The sequence below is a fragment of the Pygoscelis adeliae genome, unplaced genomic scaffold (genome assembly GCF_000699105.1).
Source record: "Pygoscelis adeliae isolate BGI_AS28 unplaced genomic scaffold, ASM69910v1 Scaffold45, whole genome shotgun sequence".
Taxonomy (NCBI): domain Eukaryota; kingdom Metazoa; phylum Chordata; class Aves; order Sphenisciformes; family Spheniscidae; genus Pygoscelis; species Pygoscelis adeliae.
Window position 1 is genome coordinate 5,932,949 of NW_008825114.1, and position 20,475 is coordinate 5,953,423.

The window sequence follows — 20,475 nt, forward strand, 5'->3', positions numbered from 1 at the left end:
TCCAGCCAAGCCAAGTCTGGGCTATCATCTGAGCCATGTGTTTCTTTCTGCACTGACCTCTTGCACCTGAGTTGGTAATTGTGCAACTGTGTGGTGTACTGGTTCAGGGAAATGAAGTAAAGGGGTCTTAACCTTACTAAAACACTGATTTGCCTTCAGCTAGGTCAGTCTCCTGATCTAGCCCATCATGCAGTCATGGGCTAATGTTGTTACCAGAAAGAGAGACAACAGGGGAAACATGCAGCTGCAGATGGAGAGAAAGGTGAGACCACAGCAGCCCAAGCTTTAATCAGCTTTAATTTCTGTGGAACCACACCTTTAGTCATTCAACTGAACTCACGTTGTTCCTTAGTGTTATCATATCTATTGGTTTTAATACGTTTTTTATATATTCACATACAAGTCAGGAAAAAAACCCAAACCTGTGTCTCATGCTGTGAAAGTGTTGGAATTAAACCAGTCATGTTTGTTTGATACTGCTTGAGCTGGTCCACAAAAAATCAAGACTTGCAAAATCAAGACTCCCGTTGTTAATGTTCAAAATCCAGCAATTACTAATGCTAAGTCACATATTGCATTGCTATCCATTTTGATAAGACTAACTTCCAGCAAGCAAAAAAACCTCACAAATCTGTAATAAAGGTAGATTTACACACTAGACTCTCCTGGCTCTGTATTCGCTGCCAGTCTCACATCAAAGAGTTGAAAGAACTGTCAGAGAGCTTTCCTGCATAAAAGAACAATCTCTTCTGCAGTCATAAGCCCCGCTGTTTCTTTCATATAAATTCAGTTTCAGAATTGACAGAATTACAGGCTGATAAATAAAATCAGAAAAATAAGTGAATAAAAATAGATGGGGAAGAAAAAATATTTTCCCATCAAAGCTCAACATTAAAGACATGAAGGTTCAAGAAGGCTGGTAAGATAGCAGGAGCTGAAAAAAAATGCCAGACACACTCTAGGTCAATACCTCACTACAGGTGAGTGAATATTTTGCAGATTCCTGAATTTCTGAAGGCTGTGTAGAGCCATCAATGGCTACATAGTTTGGCCCTTTTGTATAGAGTAATCTATAGAGATTTGCCTAGTTGTTCCTTCTGCAAGCACATAATTTTTCATTGAACTAGAGCACATGTTTAGAAAAGGCCTCTAGGACTGATTTAAGGACTTCAAGTGATGCAGAACCACTGTGCCTCTAGAGTGATGTTGTGGTTTAACCCCAGCCGGCAACTAAGCACCACACAGCCACTCGTTCATTCCCCCTGGTGGGATGGAGGAGAGAATCAGAAGGGTAAAAGTGAGAAAAATTGTGGGTTGAGATAAAGACAGTTTAATAGGTAAAGCAAAAGCCCCACACGCAAGCAAAGCAAAACAAGGAATTCATTCACTGTGTCCCATCAGCAGGCAGGTGTTCAGCCATCTCCAGGAAAGCAGGGCTCCATCACGCGTGACAGTGACTTGGGAAGAAAAACGCCATCACTCCTAATGTGCCCCCCTGCTTCCTCCTTCTTCCCCCAGCTTTATATGCTGAGCATGACGTCACATGGTATGGACTATCCCTTTGGTCAGTTGGGGTCAGCTGTCCCAGCTGTGTCCCCTCCCAGCTTCTTGTGCACCCCCAGCCTACTCGCTGGTGGGCTGGTGTGAGAAGCAGAAAAGGCCTTGACTCTGTGTCAGCACTGCTCAGCAATAACGAAAACATCCCTGTATTATCAACACTGTTTCCAGCACAAATCCAAAACATAGCCCCATACCAGCTACTATGAAGAAAATTAACTCTACCCCAGCCAAAACCAGCACAGGTGATTGTTCCAGTGGCTTCCCAACCTCAGGGTCAAGCATTCACATTTCCAGATGGAATGTGTTTGCCTTTAGCTTGCAAGCACTTATGGAAGACTTCTATCCCAACGGGTTTCAAAGCTTTTCAAAAGTTTTAAAATGCATTTATACAGAAAATTGTCTTCCACATCGTCTTTAAATGCAGCCAATTAGATGGTGAGACACCAGCCTTTCCTCCACCATGCAACAGGTCTACCTAGCACTTGAGCTAGATACTCAGGAAACAGCCAGAGCTGCCAGGAGTAAGGGAAAGGAGGATTTAGGAAAGTAGAATGCACTTAAGAAGCTAGTAAGTTTCATAGTGCTAATGTAACACTCATAAGCCTACAGAAAAGCACTTTAGGCACAGAAATGAACAGTTCTGGTCAGAAGCTTAATATTGGCCTTACCCAAAAGATAATAAAACACCAGCTGCTGGCTGAACTGTAGCAACACATGACAATTTCAACCCTTTGATGTTTCTGGTACCCTTGCTGCATGCTGCAGTGAAGAGCTTTTACTGAAAAGCGTCCCTTGCAAGTTGTCATCCCAGGGTGGCATCTTTCGCATGACAACCTCATATCTGATAGCCTAGCTTGGGCAGCGCAGTGACACAATTAATGAAGGCACAATCTTCAGTAATATTTATCCAGTAATTGTACCTTTTGTATGTGTCTTCAATGCGAGTGACTGATAAAGCCAGATCTCAGATGTTGTTATCCAGCCATGACTTTTAAGTGTGATTTCACAGCATGTAATTCATCTGAAGAGGCTGTTCTATTACTGTCATCATGGACACAGCTGAACCCCCATTACACTAATAATAATGTATGTTACTACGAGATCTCTCTTTTAGTGTCTCAGGAGGAGGTTATCTCTCTCAATTAAAGAGCAAGGGTTAGGTGTGGAAAAAGAAAGAAATACAGAGAAACAAGGATCAGTGTGTCTCTTCCCTGGATTTTATGTTTTTCATTTGTGCAAATGATCCAGAAAAGGCCAGTGCCTGGGAATTAAGTTTATTTTAAGAGCTCTCAAATATGAAATCAGTAATTGGTTTGAAAGAAAGTTACAAAAAAAATCAAGCTGTCATTTGTAGCTCACTGAGGCCCTGCTCTTTGAATCTGTTTCCAAGAGGTCTGCACCCACTCTCTTTTTGCTTCAGTGTCCACCTTGCAGGCTCTCACTCGTGGAAGCAGGGAGATAGAGATTGTGACCATCAGCATCAGTTCCCTCAAAGACGTAACCGGGTGGGTGTTTGTAAGAGGCCAAGCATCTAACAGTGCCCTTTGGTGTGTAGCTGGTAGCATAGATGGTTTTAGCATCTAGCAGAGTGTGATGCTTTGGGCCTGACCAGCCAGGTTTATAGCTCTTCGTAACTGTGAGCGGATGAGGCACATAATGGGTCTGAAAGGTAGTCAAGAAATCCATTGGTTTTGCTGGGAAAGTCAGCTCCGGAACACAAGTGATAGGTTTTAGTCTCTTGCACAGCCAAGGCTTATAATCTTCCTTCATTGTAGAAGAGCTACTGAATGGCTCAGTACTTATTTTAAGCTGGGCCAAAGTTTGACACATCTTGGCTGGCTTGCCATTTGGGTGCTTGTAATGTATCTGAGTAGTGGTGTGAAGGTCCATTTTCTCCAGAGGAGGAAGATATACATCAGGTTTTTTGGTGAATACAGGAGGCCGTGGCCAAGCTTGGTATTTTTCCTGAAACTCAGTTGTAGAGGAAAATGGAAGATCATGGAGAAGCTTCAGCTTGCATGGTTTTGCCAGCTTGGCTGGCTGACCAGCCAGCCCCTTGTAAGAAACTTTGTGAGTAGTGAGGCCATCGAATGGGACCTCATTGACCTTGTATTTCTCGTATTTGTGCATATAATGTTTCTCCAGAGGATGTGGCACATAATTCACTCTATAATTGGTTATATTCTCAAAGGGAGCCTTGCTTTTCTGGACCAGATTCAGAGGTTTGCAGCTCTGAGTGGCAACTGGCCCCCTGTAGAGATAGTCATCCTGGACAATGGTTCTGTGGTCAAATTTTTCTTCTGATGGGTGAAACCTGTCATTTGGTCTGATCAGCTCTGTCTTTGGTTCATTCCATAGCACGTAGTCACCTGAAATGTAAGAGGAATCCTATCTAAGTGCTCAACTGAAGTTCTGTGGTGAGTTTAGGCTTATACCATATTATGTTTTGATTATTACATTTTCTACTGTAATAAATATTTGTTGATGCTGTAATGATTGACAAATCCTATTAAAAGAGCTGCTGTTAGAACACATTATACACTAGTGTGCTAATCCCTGGAAATGCTTAGCATCTACACAGGAAATGGAATGAAAATAGTCCTGTACCCACACCTACAGATGGTGAAATACAATGTGGGAAGATTAAATTACATTCTCAGTCTTGCAGAGACATTTTCTGCACGTGACTGAGTGGGTGCTATCCTCGTGCTCAGTCAGCCAAAAATCATGAACGTGGAGTATCATGACACTGACTTCAACCCCCTTCATTTACCTTCCTGCAGCTATGTTGTGGCTGGCTCAGAGCACAGGCAGAGTATGACTGTGTCTGCAGAAGGCTGTTCAGGTGTCTCCCACAGTATCTCTGGGGCAAGGAGGACCAGATGTCCACCATTCCATTCTGAAGGCCAAGTGGCAGAGCTACCCTTCCTCTTTGCACCTTCTCGTCTGGGGATGACCTGATTCCTCAGCCGCACAGATGTGATGCTGCCTACTGTTTGCTGACTTCAGGGTTTTGCAGCTCATCTTGGTGCCAGCAAGCTGTGCTGTGTGGCACCTCCTCGGCTCTTGGCTTTGCTCTCTGTGGTAGTCCTGCTGTCAGTACACGCAGCAACTGAGAAGTAGCTTGTAACTCTGTCTCCAATTCTTCCTTATTAGAAAAACTATGCTGGAATTTGTAGATCAAGCCTACACTGATCTTAAACATTGAATCATGTTGCAGAGATGGTCCATACCCCAGAAATCTTGCTGACTAAGAAAACAGTTTAGGTGGCATTTTAGAGACATTCCTATCTTCCTTCCTTGGCAGGATACCAGGAAAAAAAATGAGGCACTGAGACTTAAAAAGATTTGCACTCAGTCACTCTAGAAATCTATTGTAAAGCTGCCTAGCTCTCCAACCAGTGCTGCAGCCACAAGACCATCAATTTTTCCCTTCCTACTAATCCTGTGCAACTTCCCCTAGAGAGCATTATGGTTACTGGTAGGAAGTTGGAATGAAATAGTTTTGGAGCTAACCCAAGTCTTTTTTTTTTTTCTCCACTTTTCCCTCCTTTCAAACCACACTGAGAGTCATGAGGCAAATAAGCTTGCAGCTGACTCTGCACAGGAAGGAAGTCTGGATTTCAAAGTACTAGAGAGTAAATGATGCAATTAGGTATCAGGATATTTGAACTCTCCAATCCAAACAGTTGTTCCTTTTGAATGGCAGTGGCTATTGTACTGCACAAACACAATTACACAAAGGATGTGTTCATTACAGTGTGAAGTTGACCAAAAAAAAAGTAACTTTTTGCCCCAATTAGGTGTTCATTTAAAGTCCTTCTGGTTCAAATCAAGCCACTGCCTTTTGCTCTGCCCTGGCACAAGAGAGGAAGCAGCAGCCACAGGCGACGTGCTGCTCCCAGTGAGCACCCTGGCCCTTGGGTACCAAGCTGCCCTCGTGCCACTAATTAGTGTAGTCAGCTGAGAACATGGGCCTGCCTGTGTGCACCAACATAGACATTCATTTGCCACTGTTGGTGCCACTGAAGCCCAGGCTGCACGCCCTGCTAGTGCCAGGGGTGTTTAAATGACCCAGGTGCTCCTGTTTCTCTGGGGAAATAGAAGATGTCCAAGCATCACTGCACTGGTGGGATGCTGACCTTGTGCCCATGCCTAGGGTACATCATTTTCCTGGAGAGATGGTCCAGCAGGGTGAACCACAAGCGTATATGGACACATGTCATTACAGGCAATGTATTAATAAAGTGTTAAAAAGTGAGAAGCTAATGAGATTCAGCCCATCTCTAAGCAAGGGCTCATTCAGAGATCTGACATTTCAGATGCCAACCAAGAGTTACCAAAAAGCTTTTTAGGTTCTCCCATCATCTTTGCTGGAAAATAGTCTGTGCATTTTGGATGTAACCACAGCTTTTGCAAAATATTCAAAATATGATAAGCAAGTCCATCTGTCTTCAATTTTAAAAATTTATAAGCTCTACACATTTGGAGACCTCATAGGCGTTATGAATTTATTTTACTTACTGTAAGCCAGCAGTGCTACTATTCCTTCAAAATGAGTTACAGTTTTATTGTAACTCTAATTCTTCTCCCATAGATATTAATAGTTTCCCATGTAGCACAATCTTGAAAACATTAGGGGGTACAGGATGGAACGGAGGATATGAACCATATGTTACTGGAGGGTTAGGTATATCTCACTATAACCAAGCAAGACAAAACTAAAATTAGATTACGTACCTGCAGATAGATAGAAACAGCTATGTGTGTAGCTTGGAGGAGATGAGAATTTTGAAACCTTAAGTTGCAAAGTCATCTGACATTAACTGTTATATGCAATAGCACCATCTTAAACCTAGAGTGCCATGTGGGATGTGGTGTGTTTAGTGCGAAGGAGTATGACAATACAGTAGGAAAGGTAATTTAATGCCAATGCAGCACTGTTTTATATGCTGCTTAAATATGTGAATTATGATAATTAATTGAATAGCATGTTTCAAAATTTCACACTTGAGTAGTGATCAGTAAAACCTAGTAATGCTTAGAGAATAACACAATGAAAACTTGTATTTTTTGTGAACCTGGACCTTTAAAAGGGAATTCATTCAATATGCAACTTGATCTTTGAGGAGAGGGTTTGGATAAAGATTTCCATTTGCAGTGTTTTGAAAAATACTGCAAATTATAACCAAATGTGGCTGTGACACATTTTATTAGAGCTCTGGAGTAACAGTTAAGGTGCTGACCTAAACACTGATAAAAGACAAAGATATACATCTGGTTCAGATACAAAGAAGTTAAGGATATCTAAACACAGAAGGAAAGATCCTCTGCTTGCGCAAAGCAGCCTTTTTGGCTTCACTGAAGCTATTCCAATGAATACCATCTGGTGACATTGCCTATGCAAAACAAAGTGTTCAAAATTGTGTAAACGTGGGTATTTTGCACCTGTGGGTCATAGTCTTCATGACTCAAGTCATTCTAAATGGACAGTGTTTCCTGTGTGCTTAATGTAAAAATTCCAGTTTATGTCATTGCAAACATGCAGCTGCACTAAAGTCTGACTTTCAGTCATTTCAGCTGGGTAATCTTAATGCTGCATTCACATACCTTTTATTTCCTTACTTCCTTTTTTCATTTTGAGTTTTCAGAATAAAAATCGTTTCTGTACATTGGGACAAATCTCAATGCCAGCACCAATCACAAGCTTTTATATTTGCACAGCATAATAAAAATAAAATAAAATAAATAAAAATTATTTTAAGAAATACACAAATGCTAGCTATCTGCCCAGCAATGTTAGCTAGCTGGAAGGTTTGCAGAGGGGAGGCAAAATCCTCTGATTTTCTACTTATGACTTACTACCAAAATTAGCACAGTTACTGTAACTGTGTTACTGAAAGTTTCTCCCAGTGCATGCAGAAGAGAATTTGTGCTGGTGGAGAGGAAGAAACAAAACCACCTACACCAAGTAACTACTACTGAGAAACTGCTACTGTGTCCGTAATTTCCATATACGTCTCTTGCACATCCACAGGTTAACTCTGCGGCACAGGCAAAAAGGGTCCCATGCTTCATGACCTGCTCAGACCTAGCAAAGTCTACATATTTTAGATGTGTCTGATCCACTGAATGTGCGGACCAGCCCTGCAGTATACCAAGAGTGTGTTCAGTATATCCTAAAGATACTGCTGCTGGACCCACTTGCAGGAGTTCCCATGTCCCTGCTTCTACCTAGGATGCCTGCAGGCCTCTCAGACATGCAAAGGAGGTGAATTCAGAGAGATCCCAATGCTACCATTAATGTGGGGCTGTATTCCAAACAATTTGTGTCTGTCTGGTTCCTGCATAACTTGTTGGCGTACATAGACAGAAGGAATTACAACTGCACACTGTTTTGATCTGTCTTCTTAAAAATGAAGCTACTGGTGAAGTCCTGAAAGAAGCTGCAAGGGCACATACCTTCATAAGTGGTTCTTGTATCCATCTTGGCGCTGGGGATGTGTCTCGTCACATGGGGGAGGCATGGAGGTACTTGAGAGATAGGGTAGGAGTTATAATCTTGTTTATAAGTGGAGGTCAAATCCATACTCTCATCACTCTTGACATGCTTTTCAGGTGGTTTAAGTTTCTGTGGCAACACTTCATGAGCTATGTAATCTCTCCTGTGAAGAATAATTTAATTATGTCTTTTGTCTTAAGGAAAAATTTATGTTCCTTTTTCTGGACACACAAAGAAATGAACACTTCCCCTTATCTCCACAGCCTAAGAAAGTCTGGATAGGACAAAGCAGTTAATGAAACACACAAGCCTTTCACATTTGGAAACCTGGACTCTGAAAAAGGAACTGAGGCAGCTCTGGACAACCTCAGGCAAGCCAGGTTTCCCCTTCTCTCCACCCAGTGAGATTAATGGCCTTACACAAAGCTATTTCTGTTCTACAGTGGAGTTACACCAGAAGACATAACTCCTTTTAAAAGCCCAATAATTATAGCAGGCTATCTAGTACGTATGGAAAACATGAGAGAGGCAACAATAGCCTTCCCAGACAATACACTGTACAACAGTTCAGCCCAGGATGGGGAGATGACAACAAAACAGTTTTACAGCAAAACACCAGTTGAAGAAAGAAACATCAGCATAGCATGGTCAGACAGTCACCTTTTCCTCAGGTACCACTGTAAAAGAGCTATGTTAAGGTACTGGAGTAGCGTTACTTAACTCCAACAAAACATTACAGGAACAAGATGGAGAAGAAAATAACATCACCACCTGACATTCACTAACATGAACCTATTTCACTGTCCACATCCTTTTGTACAGGGCAGAGAGTCTGATGCCTGGCACCAGCGAATTCAGTCTCTAACGTCCGAGTGCTTTTCCACTGGTGTGCAGATCTGTTTACACCATTGGCAGCCAGCCAAGAGAAATGGTCAGTACAGGAGCTGTTATAATGTTAATATTGTGCTTTGCATCTGGAGTGATGCCAGGTGGGCAAGAGCCTGAGCCTCTGAATATGCTGTATTAGTTATGTATTTTAGCAAATAAAAAAGGTTCTCAAAAGTCTGTGTGGAGCAGAAGGGAAGAGAATTCACATTGCACAATATTAGATATAGGGGTAAAAACAGAAATGCAGAAGTCAAAAAAAATCCTAGAGCGTCAAGAGGTAATTATGTAGGTGTCATTCATGTTGTAGCTCCTTGGCATACTTTTGTCAGCAATTTAAAGCCAATGTGTTTTTTAAGAGGAGCCAAGAAAAGATAAGCATTAATACAACAGGCATGCAAGCATCCTCAGCAGCAGGGAGGGCTCAGTAACAGAGAGAGTCTTTCCCAAGCTACTCACAGTACGCTGCACAATCCCACGTTTGAAATAGCCAAGCCTGTACCAGAAGCAAGTAACAGATCACAGGCAGGCAATTCTTCACCAGTGTGATCAAGGGTTTTCTGGCAGTGGGAGTACCTTTTCCTGCTCTGACTATTGCAATACAACAGAACCTGCAGTGGAGATTACAGAGGAGAGATGATCTGCTGATAAATCAGTGGCAACCTGCATCCAAGACACCATGAAAAATGGTACTGCCAACTCCCAGACTTTATCAAGGGGGCTTGCTGTTGCAATATGACACCTAACACTCAGCAAAGTGTTATTAGGGAAGACTAGTAACAACTCAGTGTTTGCTGGCCTCACAGTCCCTGCAGTTATTCTCATACGCTCCATCGATTCATTCTCTCTTCAGTTTAGCTACACAGAACCAGAGCTTTTAACAGCCCTCTAACAGGTGGTGTCACTTTTCCACTAGGCCTTCGTACTTTCACACTGGGTGTATTTTCTTACCAGTGTTGCCCAGAGGACAGCAAGACTTTCAATCCGATGGCTAACTGTTCAGGCTCTGTGTTTTCTCCTTTTACAAGGGTGGGCAACTTTTACATATTTGGTAGAGTGCATGCCCTGAAGAAGCAAACATATAAGTAGTTTCTGCGCTTTCTTACTAGGCTGCTTTTCAGAAGTTGTACTAAACTCCAGGAGTATCAGTTACGGTGAGAATCACTAGCCTTGTCTGAGCAAGGATAGTTTTGCTGATTGAACGGGAAGTTTCTAAGGACTCCTTGACAGAGCTGACATGGTGGCTGCCCCTTCTCACCTGCCTTAAGAGGACACCAATGAGCCCAGAATTTAGTTATAGGCAGACACAAAGCTGCTTCGTCTCATGCTGGAGATGGAAGCAGCATGAAGTGAAATCTGTTCTTTGAAACAGACTCTTAAAAAGGGACAGGTAGGGGAAGGAGTTGGGAGAGCTTTCATGTCAGGATGAGGACAAATGGGTGGTGGTAGCTGTTCAGACGTTATTAATAGCCATTGGCATCTCCTAGGTCTATAATTCAGTTTATCAAAGACAAGAGTGACATTGCTCATGACTGTGCCTGTGATGACAGAGGAAGTAAACATCAAGATCAGGCAGCAGCTGCTGTTTGAGGAAAGGGAAGCTCTCAGATTCATATTTAATGATCAAATTCCTGTTTTTTATGAGTTTCTTCTGTGGACAAGCACTTGGCACATCACTCTACCAGCAGCAGGGAAGAGCCTCAGAAGTTACTTCCATCAGGGAAAGGGGCACAGTGCAAGTGTGATGACTTCCGCTTGAACACCAACACTGAGCAACAACATAGCTGAGAAGCAGACACAGCCCAGCAATCCACAGTGATTTCCTTGAGGAAAACACCGTCACCTCCTTTCCAATCATCAAGCTCTACCATATTCACACCTCCTTGGAAACCAGTCACTCACGTTACGGTATACAAAGTGCCACACAAAACACAGAACAAAAGAAAAATACTCCTCTGATATCATCCATACTTTCCCAGACAACATTTCTGCTGGTTTCCCAGAAGCCTTCCCAAAACAGAAAGTGAGCAAAAGCCAAGACCATGACTGTGTTTCTATGGCCCATGTATTCTCTGATCAGATCACATCTCAACCTGAAGGCAGTGCAAGAAAAATAGTTGCTTGCCTCCACTACAACAACTGGCCTCAGACCTTCATCCCTCCTTCATAGAGCCCTCATGAGTGTTTGTACAATGGCAATGTTGTTTTTTTCAGTCTCCCCTTGTGAAAACCAATCATTTTTCTTTTCTCCATTACCCATCTCTCTCACACACACATTATCTAAGTCACAGTCCTCACTTTCTTTCACTATTTTTCATACTTTGTAGTCGAGATGCCTTCCATGGGTATCTGCGCCATCTTGTACGCTTTCTTTGACTTAAACAAGCCTTTGGGAAGAGTGATGGGATAAGGGGGGTATCGCTCCCTGTACTCCGACAGCATGCATGGCTTCTCACTCTTCTCATAAGGTCTGGTGGGCAGGTGTGGACAATGGTGACATCTGCAAGGGAAAAAAACAGCACAGGAGTTAGTGACTCACAGGTAGGATTAATAATACCTCCTTGTATAAGTCAGCTCCACCCTGCAAATACAAAATAGTGGATAAGTGAGTATTGCAATGACTGCTACAGCCTTGATTATTTAAAGTGCAAAAGCATAACCTGCACAAAGAAAGGGTTGTTTCTGTCTACTACTATAGCCTGCAGTCAAAAAAGTCCATGAAGCCAACAAAAACAGCCTAAGAAAAGCAAGTTCACCTAGATGAAGAAAAAAGCAAGTTAATCTGAGATACAGCCAAGTGTGCTATGTTGTGCTGGACTAGAAATTCTATTTAATGTCCCTTTTGTTCCATTTCTCATAAATTTATTATCCTACTTTGCCCACATATTGAGCTTACTTGTGTAGACAAGTGAACAAAAGGGTAACAGTTTGAGAGTCTCTATTCACTCACACTTGAGCAGCACTGCTCTGCCCATCTCTCTTTCTGAAAGCAATTCAGTCTGGGTACTGCAAGACCTCTCCATAATGTGCACCAAAACAAGGACAGTGAGGACAAACTGATTTTCTGAGGAAGCTCTTTCTTGACTGAAACTAAAACACCACCATGGATCGTCCATCATTGGTGACCTCCTTCTTTCCACACTGGGACCCACCCAGGGCAAGGCTCATCCTGTCAAAAAGAGGTTGGGATCCCACCCTCAGATTTCTTCCCAGAGACATAACAGTTTATGTCCCTTTCTGGTTTGAGTCAAACACATAGAATCAACGCGAAGGTTGCCGATTAAGGACTTCAGGAACAAGCCCACAGGAATAACAGTGAGAGGAGGAGGCCTCTGGGTTTATGTATCATACATCACTCCTGCCAAAATCTGAGTGTTCCCTACTGGATGTATGTTTTCCAGTGCTATCTCTAGTCCAGAGCTGAATTACTCATTTGAAAGAGCTTCTATACTTAACAAACTCCCCATTAAATTAAATGTTGAGCAATCTAGGATCAGTAGATGTCTGATTGATTACCTAAATTTATACAGATAACCTCTGGTCTACATTCAAGGGTAGACCTTCATATGCTGAATCTTTTTCCAAACAAGCACAATAGAGAAAGGCAGGCCCAGAGGGCTCAAATAAAATTCAGCATCTTTTTGACAAGCCAGTTTCTCACTCAGATTACAAATCCTTCTGTGAAATCATAAATCAGGAGGAATCCTAGTAGATTCGAGTTTGGACACAAAGGGAGTCCTTACAGGGAGTAAGGCAGACTATCCCTGTCAGTTAAAATATTAGAAGAAAAGACTTCAGGGTGGAAATCTAAAAAAAAAAAAAAAAAAAAAGTTTATTCTACCAGAAGTTAGCCTTATGCGTAACTAGGAGTTTATTTGCAGCTTTCATGTAACTGGAGGAGAGGCAAACAGGAAAATTAAAAAAAGATGAATATGCTCACTCTTGCTGGTCCATGTGACCTTGCTAAAATGGATTTTGTGACAAAAACCTTCCAAACACAGGCTGCACTGACACTTTCTGGCCACACTTGTGGTCTTCCAACATTCCTAGGAATTATTCCTCATTCTCTAAGGGAAAATGATCTGCCTATTCTTTCTGCTTCAAATCTACTGGCTTCACACCACCCCTAAGTGCACCTTCATCCCCCTACTCTCTTAAAGTCCATGACGCAGCAAGCTAGGCTTCAGCTTGGCTTTGGACTGTGTTGATGAGGCCCTTATGTTAGTTTTTTATGCTAAAACTGCACTCAGACTGGACTGGGGGAAATAGCTATACTACCTAGTTCATCATGGCCCTGCATACAGTGCAGACACTGGCCAGCAGTAGCATTTTGCAAATAAGGAATGGCTTATCAGAAGCAAATTAATGACACTTCACTAATACAATCAGTTAGTATCCCATTACAGCTCAGCTGCACGCACAGGGTTTGGAGGGATTCGCTTGTGACACCGGGTTTGTAGCAGTCCAGAGCAGAGGCTTTGTGCAGCTCCCTGCCCGTACCAGGCAGGCTCTCTGCTGCAGACACGTTATCCCACATGCTGATGGACATTTGCAAGACAGAGTCCCGCACCCGCCCAGCAGCACTGTTGGCACTGGGGAAGGTGAGGGGTCCTGCTGATCAGCAGGGCAAGGGTGGGTAATGCAGGTCCCCCTCCAAAGACCCCACAGGAGCAGGCAGGGAACAACAGCTTGTGGAACCTACGTTTTTCCCCTTGCAGACATTGCTGGCAGTGTGAAAACTGGGGGACTTCTCTACAGCTCAGGATGGGAAAAAGGCCAGGATCTCCTGCAGACAGCAGCAGTCCCAGACTGCCAAGCTCTTTGCCCTAGGTTGAAGATAAGCCTTCAGCATGATCTGGCAATACAGGTGGCTTTACACCTCAAGTATTCACCCACTCTTTGTGTATACAATTCTGCTTTCTTCGTTGAACTTCAGAGCAGATAACAACAACAGAATGAGTTAGCTCTTAGGAAAAGCACTTTCCCACAAATAAATCCTTCCTGACAGGGCAGAGGAGTAAACCTGAATGTTTTGCCTTCTGTTATTTAGCACTATATTGTGATGTATGCCCACAGATTTTACAGTAACACTCACTGTATTAGGCTATGAGCAGTAATGATCATCAGTGATAGTTCACCATCAATGTATGATACTATAAAGGCTTTGCTTCTGTATCCAGAGACATATTCCTGAAAATATTTTTTACTGGAGACTAATGTAAATAACAGAACAAGACTCTTAATGAGAAGTGGAACAATGCTAGACTTTGAGATTTGCTACACTTTACTACTCCTTCTGGCACGATAAATATTTATAAAACAACTACATGATTCTTCAGTGCTGAAGTCACTGCTATGTGACTGCAGCAAGTCAGCACATCAATGTCAGAGCTAAACAGTTAAAATTACTGTATAAACATTTTGATATTGCAGTTGTCAAATGGTGCCTTATTTTCTAAAAACTGATGAGACATAAATTTTGACATTTGTTATGCTTGTCTGCTTAGATATTGGGGTTTTTTAGTTAATTCTACTCTGATTTTCACTTGTGCAATTTACACTTTACTTGATTGAGGTCTACCAAGTTAGCCTGTCCAATATTAGTAATAACATATAACAACAAGGAAGCACATAGGGTTTTTTGTTTACTAAGAATTGTGGAAGAATAGCAGACTCTTTGAGGGTAAAAAGAATGCAGGTCCCCTGCCTTCAAGGGAGTTGGGTTCATCTAAACAGAAGCTGAGTTGAAACGTGAACAATTTATCAGCTTACATTAAATACTTGTTTAAACCAGGAAGGACGACCTGGAGCCACGGCTCAGGACCAGAATTCAGGATGTTTGAGTTCAATTTCTGCATTCACTACAGTCTCCCTGACCAGCACAGGTCTCTGTCAACTAAAGATAAAACATAGCCTTCTCCTGAGGAGAAAGAAGCGGAATCCTGTAAGATTTATGAATTTCTCAAGATAAGCCTCTCAGACTTATCTGATTTTTTAAATGCCTGTGATTAATAATAAAAGATTATCACAGTGGGCTTAAAATGCAGGTGGAATGGTAACAAAGTTGTACTATTAAAATCCTAATTTATTCCAGTTATATGGCTTACTGCTGGTAATTACTGTCCATAGAGGTCATGGATGCCATGGTATTACTGCTTGAGAGAAAAAACATGAGGCTCAGAAATAGCTGAACTGTCATTCAGGAAAATTTAATTTTCCCTTGTAAAATACACTAGTCCTCAGACCAACCCTCACAGGGAAAAGCAGTATCGCCTTGACCACATAATCTACTTCTTGTACCATCTCTAATTTCCATGAGTGGTCAGATCAAGTCAATATTATAGAAATCTCTAGTTTAGGTGGAATGATGATGCTGTCCAAAGAAAGATAGCGATGTAAAAATGTGCCAAAGGACTGGGGCAGGCTCGAATAGCAGGAACTGATTGCCAGCGGTCAGGCTACAAAGAAGATCACTGAAGGTGAGTCTTTATCCGTGCAAATCTCTTCTCTTCCAAGCGATGGAGATGCAATCAGAGGCCCAGCTACATGATCGAATTACAAAAGGATGGATGATGGATTAGATGTTTGTGAAGGGAAGAAGAGCATCCATGTGCAAAGTATCAAAGTATATCACATATAAATATTGAATATTAGGAAAATGAAAACACATTGTGGACAGGGCCATATGGAAAGTACAAGGTTCTGCTTTCAAATGGTGAAAGGTTTTGAAACAAAAAGTAAATGCACAATAAAAGCAAGAGATCCTTTGAGAGAAGTTTGAAGTCCTTGTGATCATAACAGTACAAAAAATATTAATCTGAAACCTTTGGAAGGTTAACTGTATTCTCACACAACTCAGAAAGTTTTTTCTTTGTGTCATATCAGAACACTGAACTCTGGATGCCAGACTTCACTTTTTCCCCAACACATACATTCACCAAATGCTAGAACAGATGGACCAGTAATCAGCTCAAAATGAATAAACATGACAGTGGAGAAAGAGAGGTTTGACACATTTGCATGCACACAGTCTTCATTGTGATTTCGGGCAAAAGTTTAAAAACTTTTAGAAACATATATTTGTAGATGTACAGTGCTCATCAGTGCCAAAAGAATGAAATATACGATTGCTTGGTCTTCCAAATTCACCCACATCAGAATGCCACCACTGGGAATCCAGGGCAGCTGGAAGGAGGACAGTACCCTGGAAGAGGACAAAACCCTGGGGTTCGCTATTACATGTCATTGTGGTTGTGTCCCTTTCAAAAGCTGCACAAAGTCATCATGGTCATCCTTTTTTAGTGACCTAGTGAACTCTGAGCGAGGCTCTGTATTAAGCTCACTGTACTCCTCATGGCCACTCTTGGCTTTATTCACACTTTTTATCTTGTTTTCCACATCTGCAACCAAGAAAAGAAAATCTTTCATATAATCTTCCTATTAATCTCATCTCAAATATCCTTCAATGAACAAGAATTGTGCTGTTTCTTCACACTGTCATTAATACAATTTTAGGTACTACCAATACAGTTCAGAGGGCTTTGTTGACTTATCGGTACTTCAGTACCTGAAGGTTCACAAGAGATAATTTGCAGAAATAAGTACTATCTTCCTACCTCTTTCATACAAGTCCTCCTTGAAATAATGTAAGCAAAGATTAATATTGACTCATAAAACAAAAAGTATAGCAAGTAGAAAGGAAGTCTTAAAGATCCCGACTGTCATTAACCCAAACAACAACTGTGCAAAACCAGGCAATCATGCAGACTGAGTAACTTTTATGTTGTCAGAGTTCACTCATCCTAGCTAAACAGAGCAAACAATGGAGAAACCAATGCCAAAATTCAGTTTCAGGGGTCCCAGGAGTGGTCATGGTGAGAGCACACACTAAATGTTTGTGGCTGCGTTACTTTTGGCAGGCTGACCCAAGACATTAACAAAAGAAAAGTCCAAACAGTCCAATAACTTTAGTAAATTATTTGTGGAAACAGTATCCTTTGAAATTGGAATATGCTTTTGACAGGAAACAGGTAGATATCTATGTCCAGGGATACTAAATTTGGGTGGTAATGGGTTTAACTTTCACAAAATGAATACAGCAATTTATCTGTGCCCTCCAACTGAGAACAAAGTTTCATAACCCTCTCCCCCAAGAGAGCAGTCAAAGTGTAATTAGACCTGTCATGAAGTACTATAATGCCATCCTCACTGCAAGCCTGAGAGCTCTCAGACTTCAGCACATTAACACAATCCCTGCAGATCACATTTTACACAAACCCATTATGATGGATTTTGTGACTTACTAAAGCAAGATCGAGTGAGGTCTGTCCTTGTGCATGCATACTCACTGCACCTAACCAGCAGTGATGGAGCAAATACCAATTTCTTTTACATCTTAGCTTGTATAGCACTACCATAGATCAAGTAGAGGTGCACACTTGATATTTATCTGAAATGAGACAGAAAGCTAGAAAGGTATTTCAGGTAACTAAAAAACTAAGAGATTTACATATCAGTCCTTGTAGAATTCATCTGTAAGCCACAAAGATTAACCAGTTTGAGTAGACAATGTTGCTTCTGTATGTGAAACAAGGTGCTTGAACATTTAATGTCAATAATGTTACTGCAGACAGATCCAACAAGCTATACATGTGCTTAGGATGCAGACAAGGTCAGTAAACCCTGACTGGGATGAAGAGGGCAGAGACAACACAGTGACAACTTATCCATTCTAGTGCTGAATGGCTCAACCACATTAAAGGCTTGCAGGGCTATTAAGGGCTGGAAAACACCACCTTTAAAAGAATGATCATTCCATAGGGAGGCATTGAATAAAGGCAACATCCCTTCTAGACTGATGACTATCAAGAGCTGATTGTACAGATGACAGGCATCACTAGATGTTATGTTTTGTGCTTGCACATTAACACTATACAGGAACAAACTTCATGCAAATAACTACATTAGAAGCTTGGAGAGATTCAGAAAAACTTGTTGATTTAGATACCACCTAGGCTGCAAGACTGGTGGCCAAAAGAAAGACTGCAATTAAGGGCATCAGAAAAAGGAATGAAGGAATGAATGAGTACCGGAGACATCATGGTACATCTGGTGTGCCTGCTGAAATGATAGGGAATGAATTACATAGATTAATTATGCCATCCTTCCTCACTCTGAAATATACTGATCATATAATATCTCAGGTGTCAGTAATATAGTACATCTAGAGTGAAGAATGATTTAGTGTAAAACAATCATCAGGTTCTTCTGGACAGATGGCTACCAGTCCTTGCAGAGAGGATGGAGGATTAGAAAAATCAAGTACACCCACACATGTTGAGGTCAGGAATGGCAAACAGTAACACACATATGAGTGAATTAATTGCCTTCTGGCTGCAGACAGGAAACAAAGACAGGCACCTATTCCCCTGTGCTGCCCATTCCTTGTTTGTTCAAAAGTCCAGGATACGGCAATGTTATGCGAAAAAATGGAAAACATGCACCCTCATGAAGGAGCTGTTGAACTAAAGTTTATTCTGTATCAGTACTCATAAACATGTGAGATCTTAAATGGAGAGATTGTTCTTTTACAAATGTGAAGCAAAAGCAAATCCCTCAATCCAAGCTCCCCAATTCTGAACCCCCCTGGACTTTCACTTTGGATACAGATGTCATGTTTGGCCTCTACATAATAAGGAGCTGGGGCAAAATCTTGGCTATCTAAGCATCACAAAGATTTAAGAAAATTTAGATTTAATTCAAATGTTGAGGGCTTCAGTTCTAAATAGAGAAATCTGTTAGACTTTTCTGAATTGCTCCTATTCCAGCTAATGGTTTGCTGTATATACTCAGATGAAGGAAAGTACAGTCCAGCTGACTGATAGGGAGAAAAAAGAAGTAGAGAAATGATGGAGAGTGCGGAAACATCTGTGAAAACTGAAAGGAACCTAAGCTATCTAACAAAGTGCACAAGTTTCTCAATAATGAGGTCCAAAGTTGCTCTCGAGACTTCACACCATTGCAAAACATGGGTAAGTCCAGAAAGTCATCTAAGGCATGACAGCACCATAGAAACTGGTTGACAGAGTCCTTTGGGAGGCATTAAGGGCAAAGGAGTCTAGGAAGGCTGGACATTCTTCAAGAAGGAAATCTTAAAGGCGCAGGAGGAGGCCATCCCCACGTGCCGAAAGATGAGCCGGTGGGGAAGAAGACCGAACAGAGAGTTCGGGCTGAAGAGAGAGCTTTGGCTAGAATGCAGGAAAAAAAAGAGAGTTTATGACCTTTGGGAGAAGGGGCAGGCAACTCAGGAGGACTACAAGGATGTCGTGAGATTACGCAGGGAGAAAATTAGAAGGGCCAAAGCCCAACTAGAACTTAATCTGGCTACTGCCATAAAAGACAATAAAAAATGTTTTTTTACATTAGCAACAAAAGGAGGGCTAAGGAGAATCTCCATCCTTTATTGGATGCGGGGGGAAACATAGTGACAAAGGATGAGGAAAAGGCTGAGGTACTTAATGCCTTCTTTGCCTCAGTCGTTAGTAAGACCAGTTGTTCTCAGGGCACCCAGCCCCCTGAGCTGGGAGACAGGGACGGGGAGCAGAATGAAGCCCCCATAATCCAAGGGGAAATGGTTAACGACCTGCTACACCATTGAGACACAAACAAGTCTATGGGGCTGGATGGGACTGTACCTCCCTCAGACTGTACCCACCCAAGGGTACTGAGGGAGCTGGCAGAAGTGCTCAGCAAACCACTTTCAATCGGTTATCAGCAGTCCTGTCTAATCGGCGAGGTCCCAGTTGACTGGAGGTTAGCAAATGTGACACCCATCTACAAAAAGGGCTGGAAGGAGGATCCGGGGAACTACAGGCCTGTCAGCCTGACCTCAGTGCCAGGGAAGGTTATGGAGCAGATCATCTTGAGTGCCATCACACGGCACGTACAGGACAACCAAGTCATCAGGCCCAGTCAGCATGGATTTATGAAAGGCAGGTCCTGCTTGACCAACCTGATCTCCTTCTATGACAAGGTGACCCGCTTAGTGGATGAGGAAAAGGCTGTGGAGGTTGTTTACCAGGACTTTAGTAAAGCCTTTGACACCATTTCCGACAGCATTCTCCTAGAGAAACTGGCGGCTCATGGCTTGGACAGATGCACTCTGCTGGGTAAAAAATTGGCTGGACGGCCAGTTTTGGGGCCGGTCTTGTTCAATATCTTCATCAATGATCTGGATGAGGGGATCGAGTGCACCCTCAGTAAGTTTGTAGACGACACCAAGTTGGGCGGGAGTGTTGATCTGCTTGAGGGTAGGAAGGCTCTGCAGAGGGACCTGGACAGGCTGGATCGATGGGCCAAGGCCAACTGTATGAGATTCAACAAGGCCAAGTGCCGGGTCCTGCACTTCGGCCACAACAACCCCATGCAGCGCTACAGGCTTGGGGAAGAGTGGCTGGAAAGCTGCCTGGCGGAAAAGGACCTGGGGGTGTTGGTCGACAGCCGGCTGAACATGAGCCGGCAGTGTGCCC

The 20,475-nt window shown here is 42.3% G+C and overlaps 2 protein-coding genes across 2 annotated transcripts in view; one reads left to right on the plus strand and one right to left on the minus strand.

The window, feature by feature from the left end:
• Positions 1–2,976: 2,976 nt before the first annotated feature.
• FAM154A (family with sequence similarity 154, member A) lies at positions 2,977–11,332 on the minus strand. The gene is made up of 3 exons (XM_009328163.1): positions 11,268–11,332; positions 8,023–8,225; positions 2,977–3,929 (listed from the first exon to the last, which is right to left on the minus strand). The coding sequence occupies exons 1-3, from the start codon at positions 11,303–11,305 to the stop codon at positions 2,977–2,979; spliced, it is 1,194 nt and encodes a 397-aa protein (XP_009326438.1). The 5' UTR covers positions 11,306–11,332.
• A 2,150-nt stretch (positions 11,333–13,482) lies between these two features.
• Positions 13,483–20,475, plus strand: part of LOC103920424 (RNA-directed DNA polymerase from mobile element jockey-like) — a 22,619-nt gene continuing 15,626 nt past the window's right edge. The window contains 3 exon segments of the mRNA XM_009328164.1: positions 13,483–13,548; positions 19,255–19,354; positions 19,357–20,469. Coding sequence (XP_009326439.1) covers positions 13,483–13,548; positions 19,255–19,354; positions 19,357–20,469 — 1,279 coding nt within the window.

What these genes read in the sequence shown, in the direction of transcription:
- FAM154A (XM_009328163.1), bottom strand. Translation starts at nt 11,305, where the DNA reads ATGGCGCAGATACCCATGGAAGGCATCTCGACTACAAA. An exon ending in GAAGGCATCTCGACTACAAA is followed by an intron (nt 8,226 to 11,267) that starts GTATGAAAAATA and finishes TATTCTTCACAG; the next exon opens with GAGAGATTACATAGCTCATG. An exon ending in TACAAGAACCACTTATGAAG is followed by an intron (nt 3,930 to 8,022) that starts GTATGTGCCCTT and finishes CTTACATTTCAG; the next exon opens with GTGACTACGTGCTATGGAAT.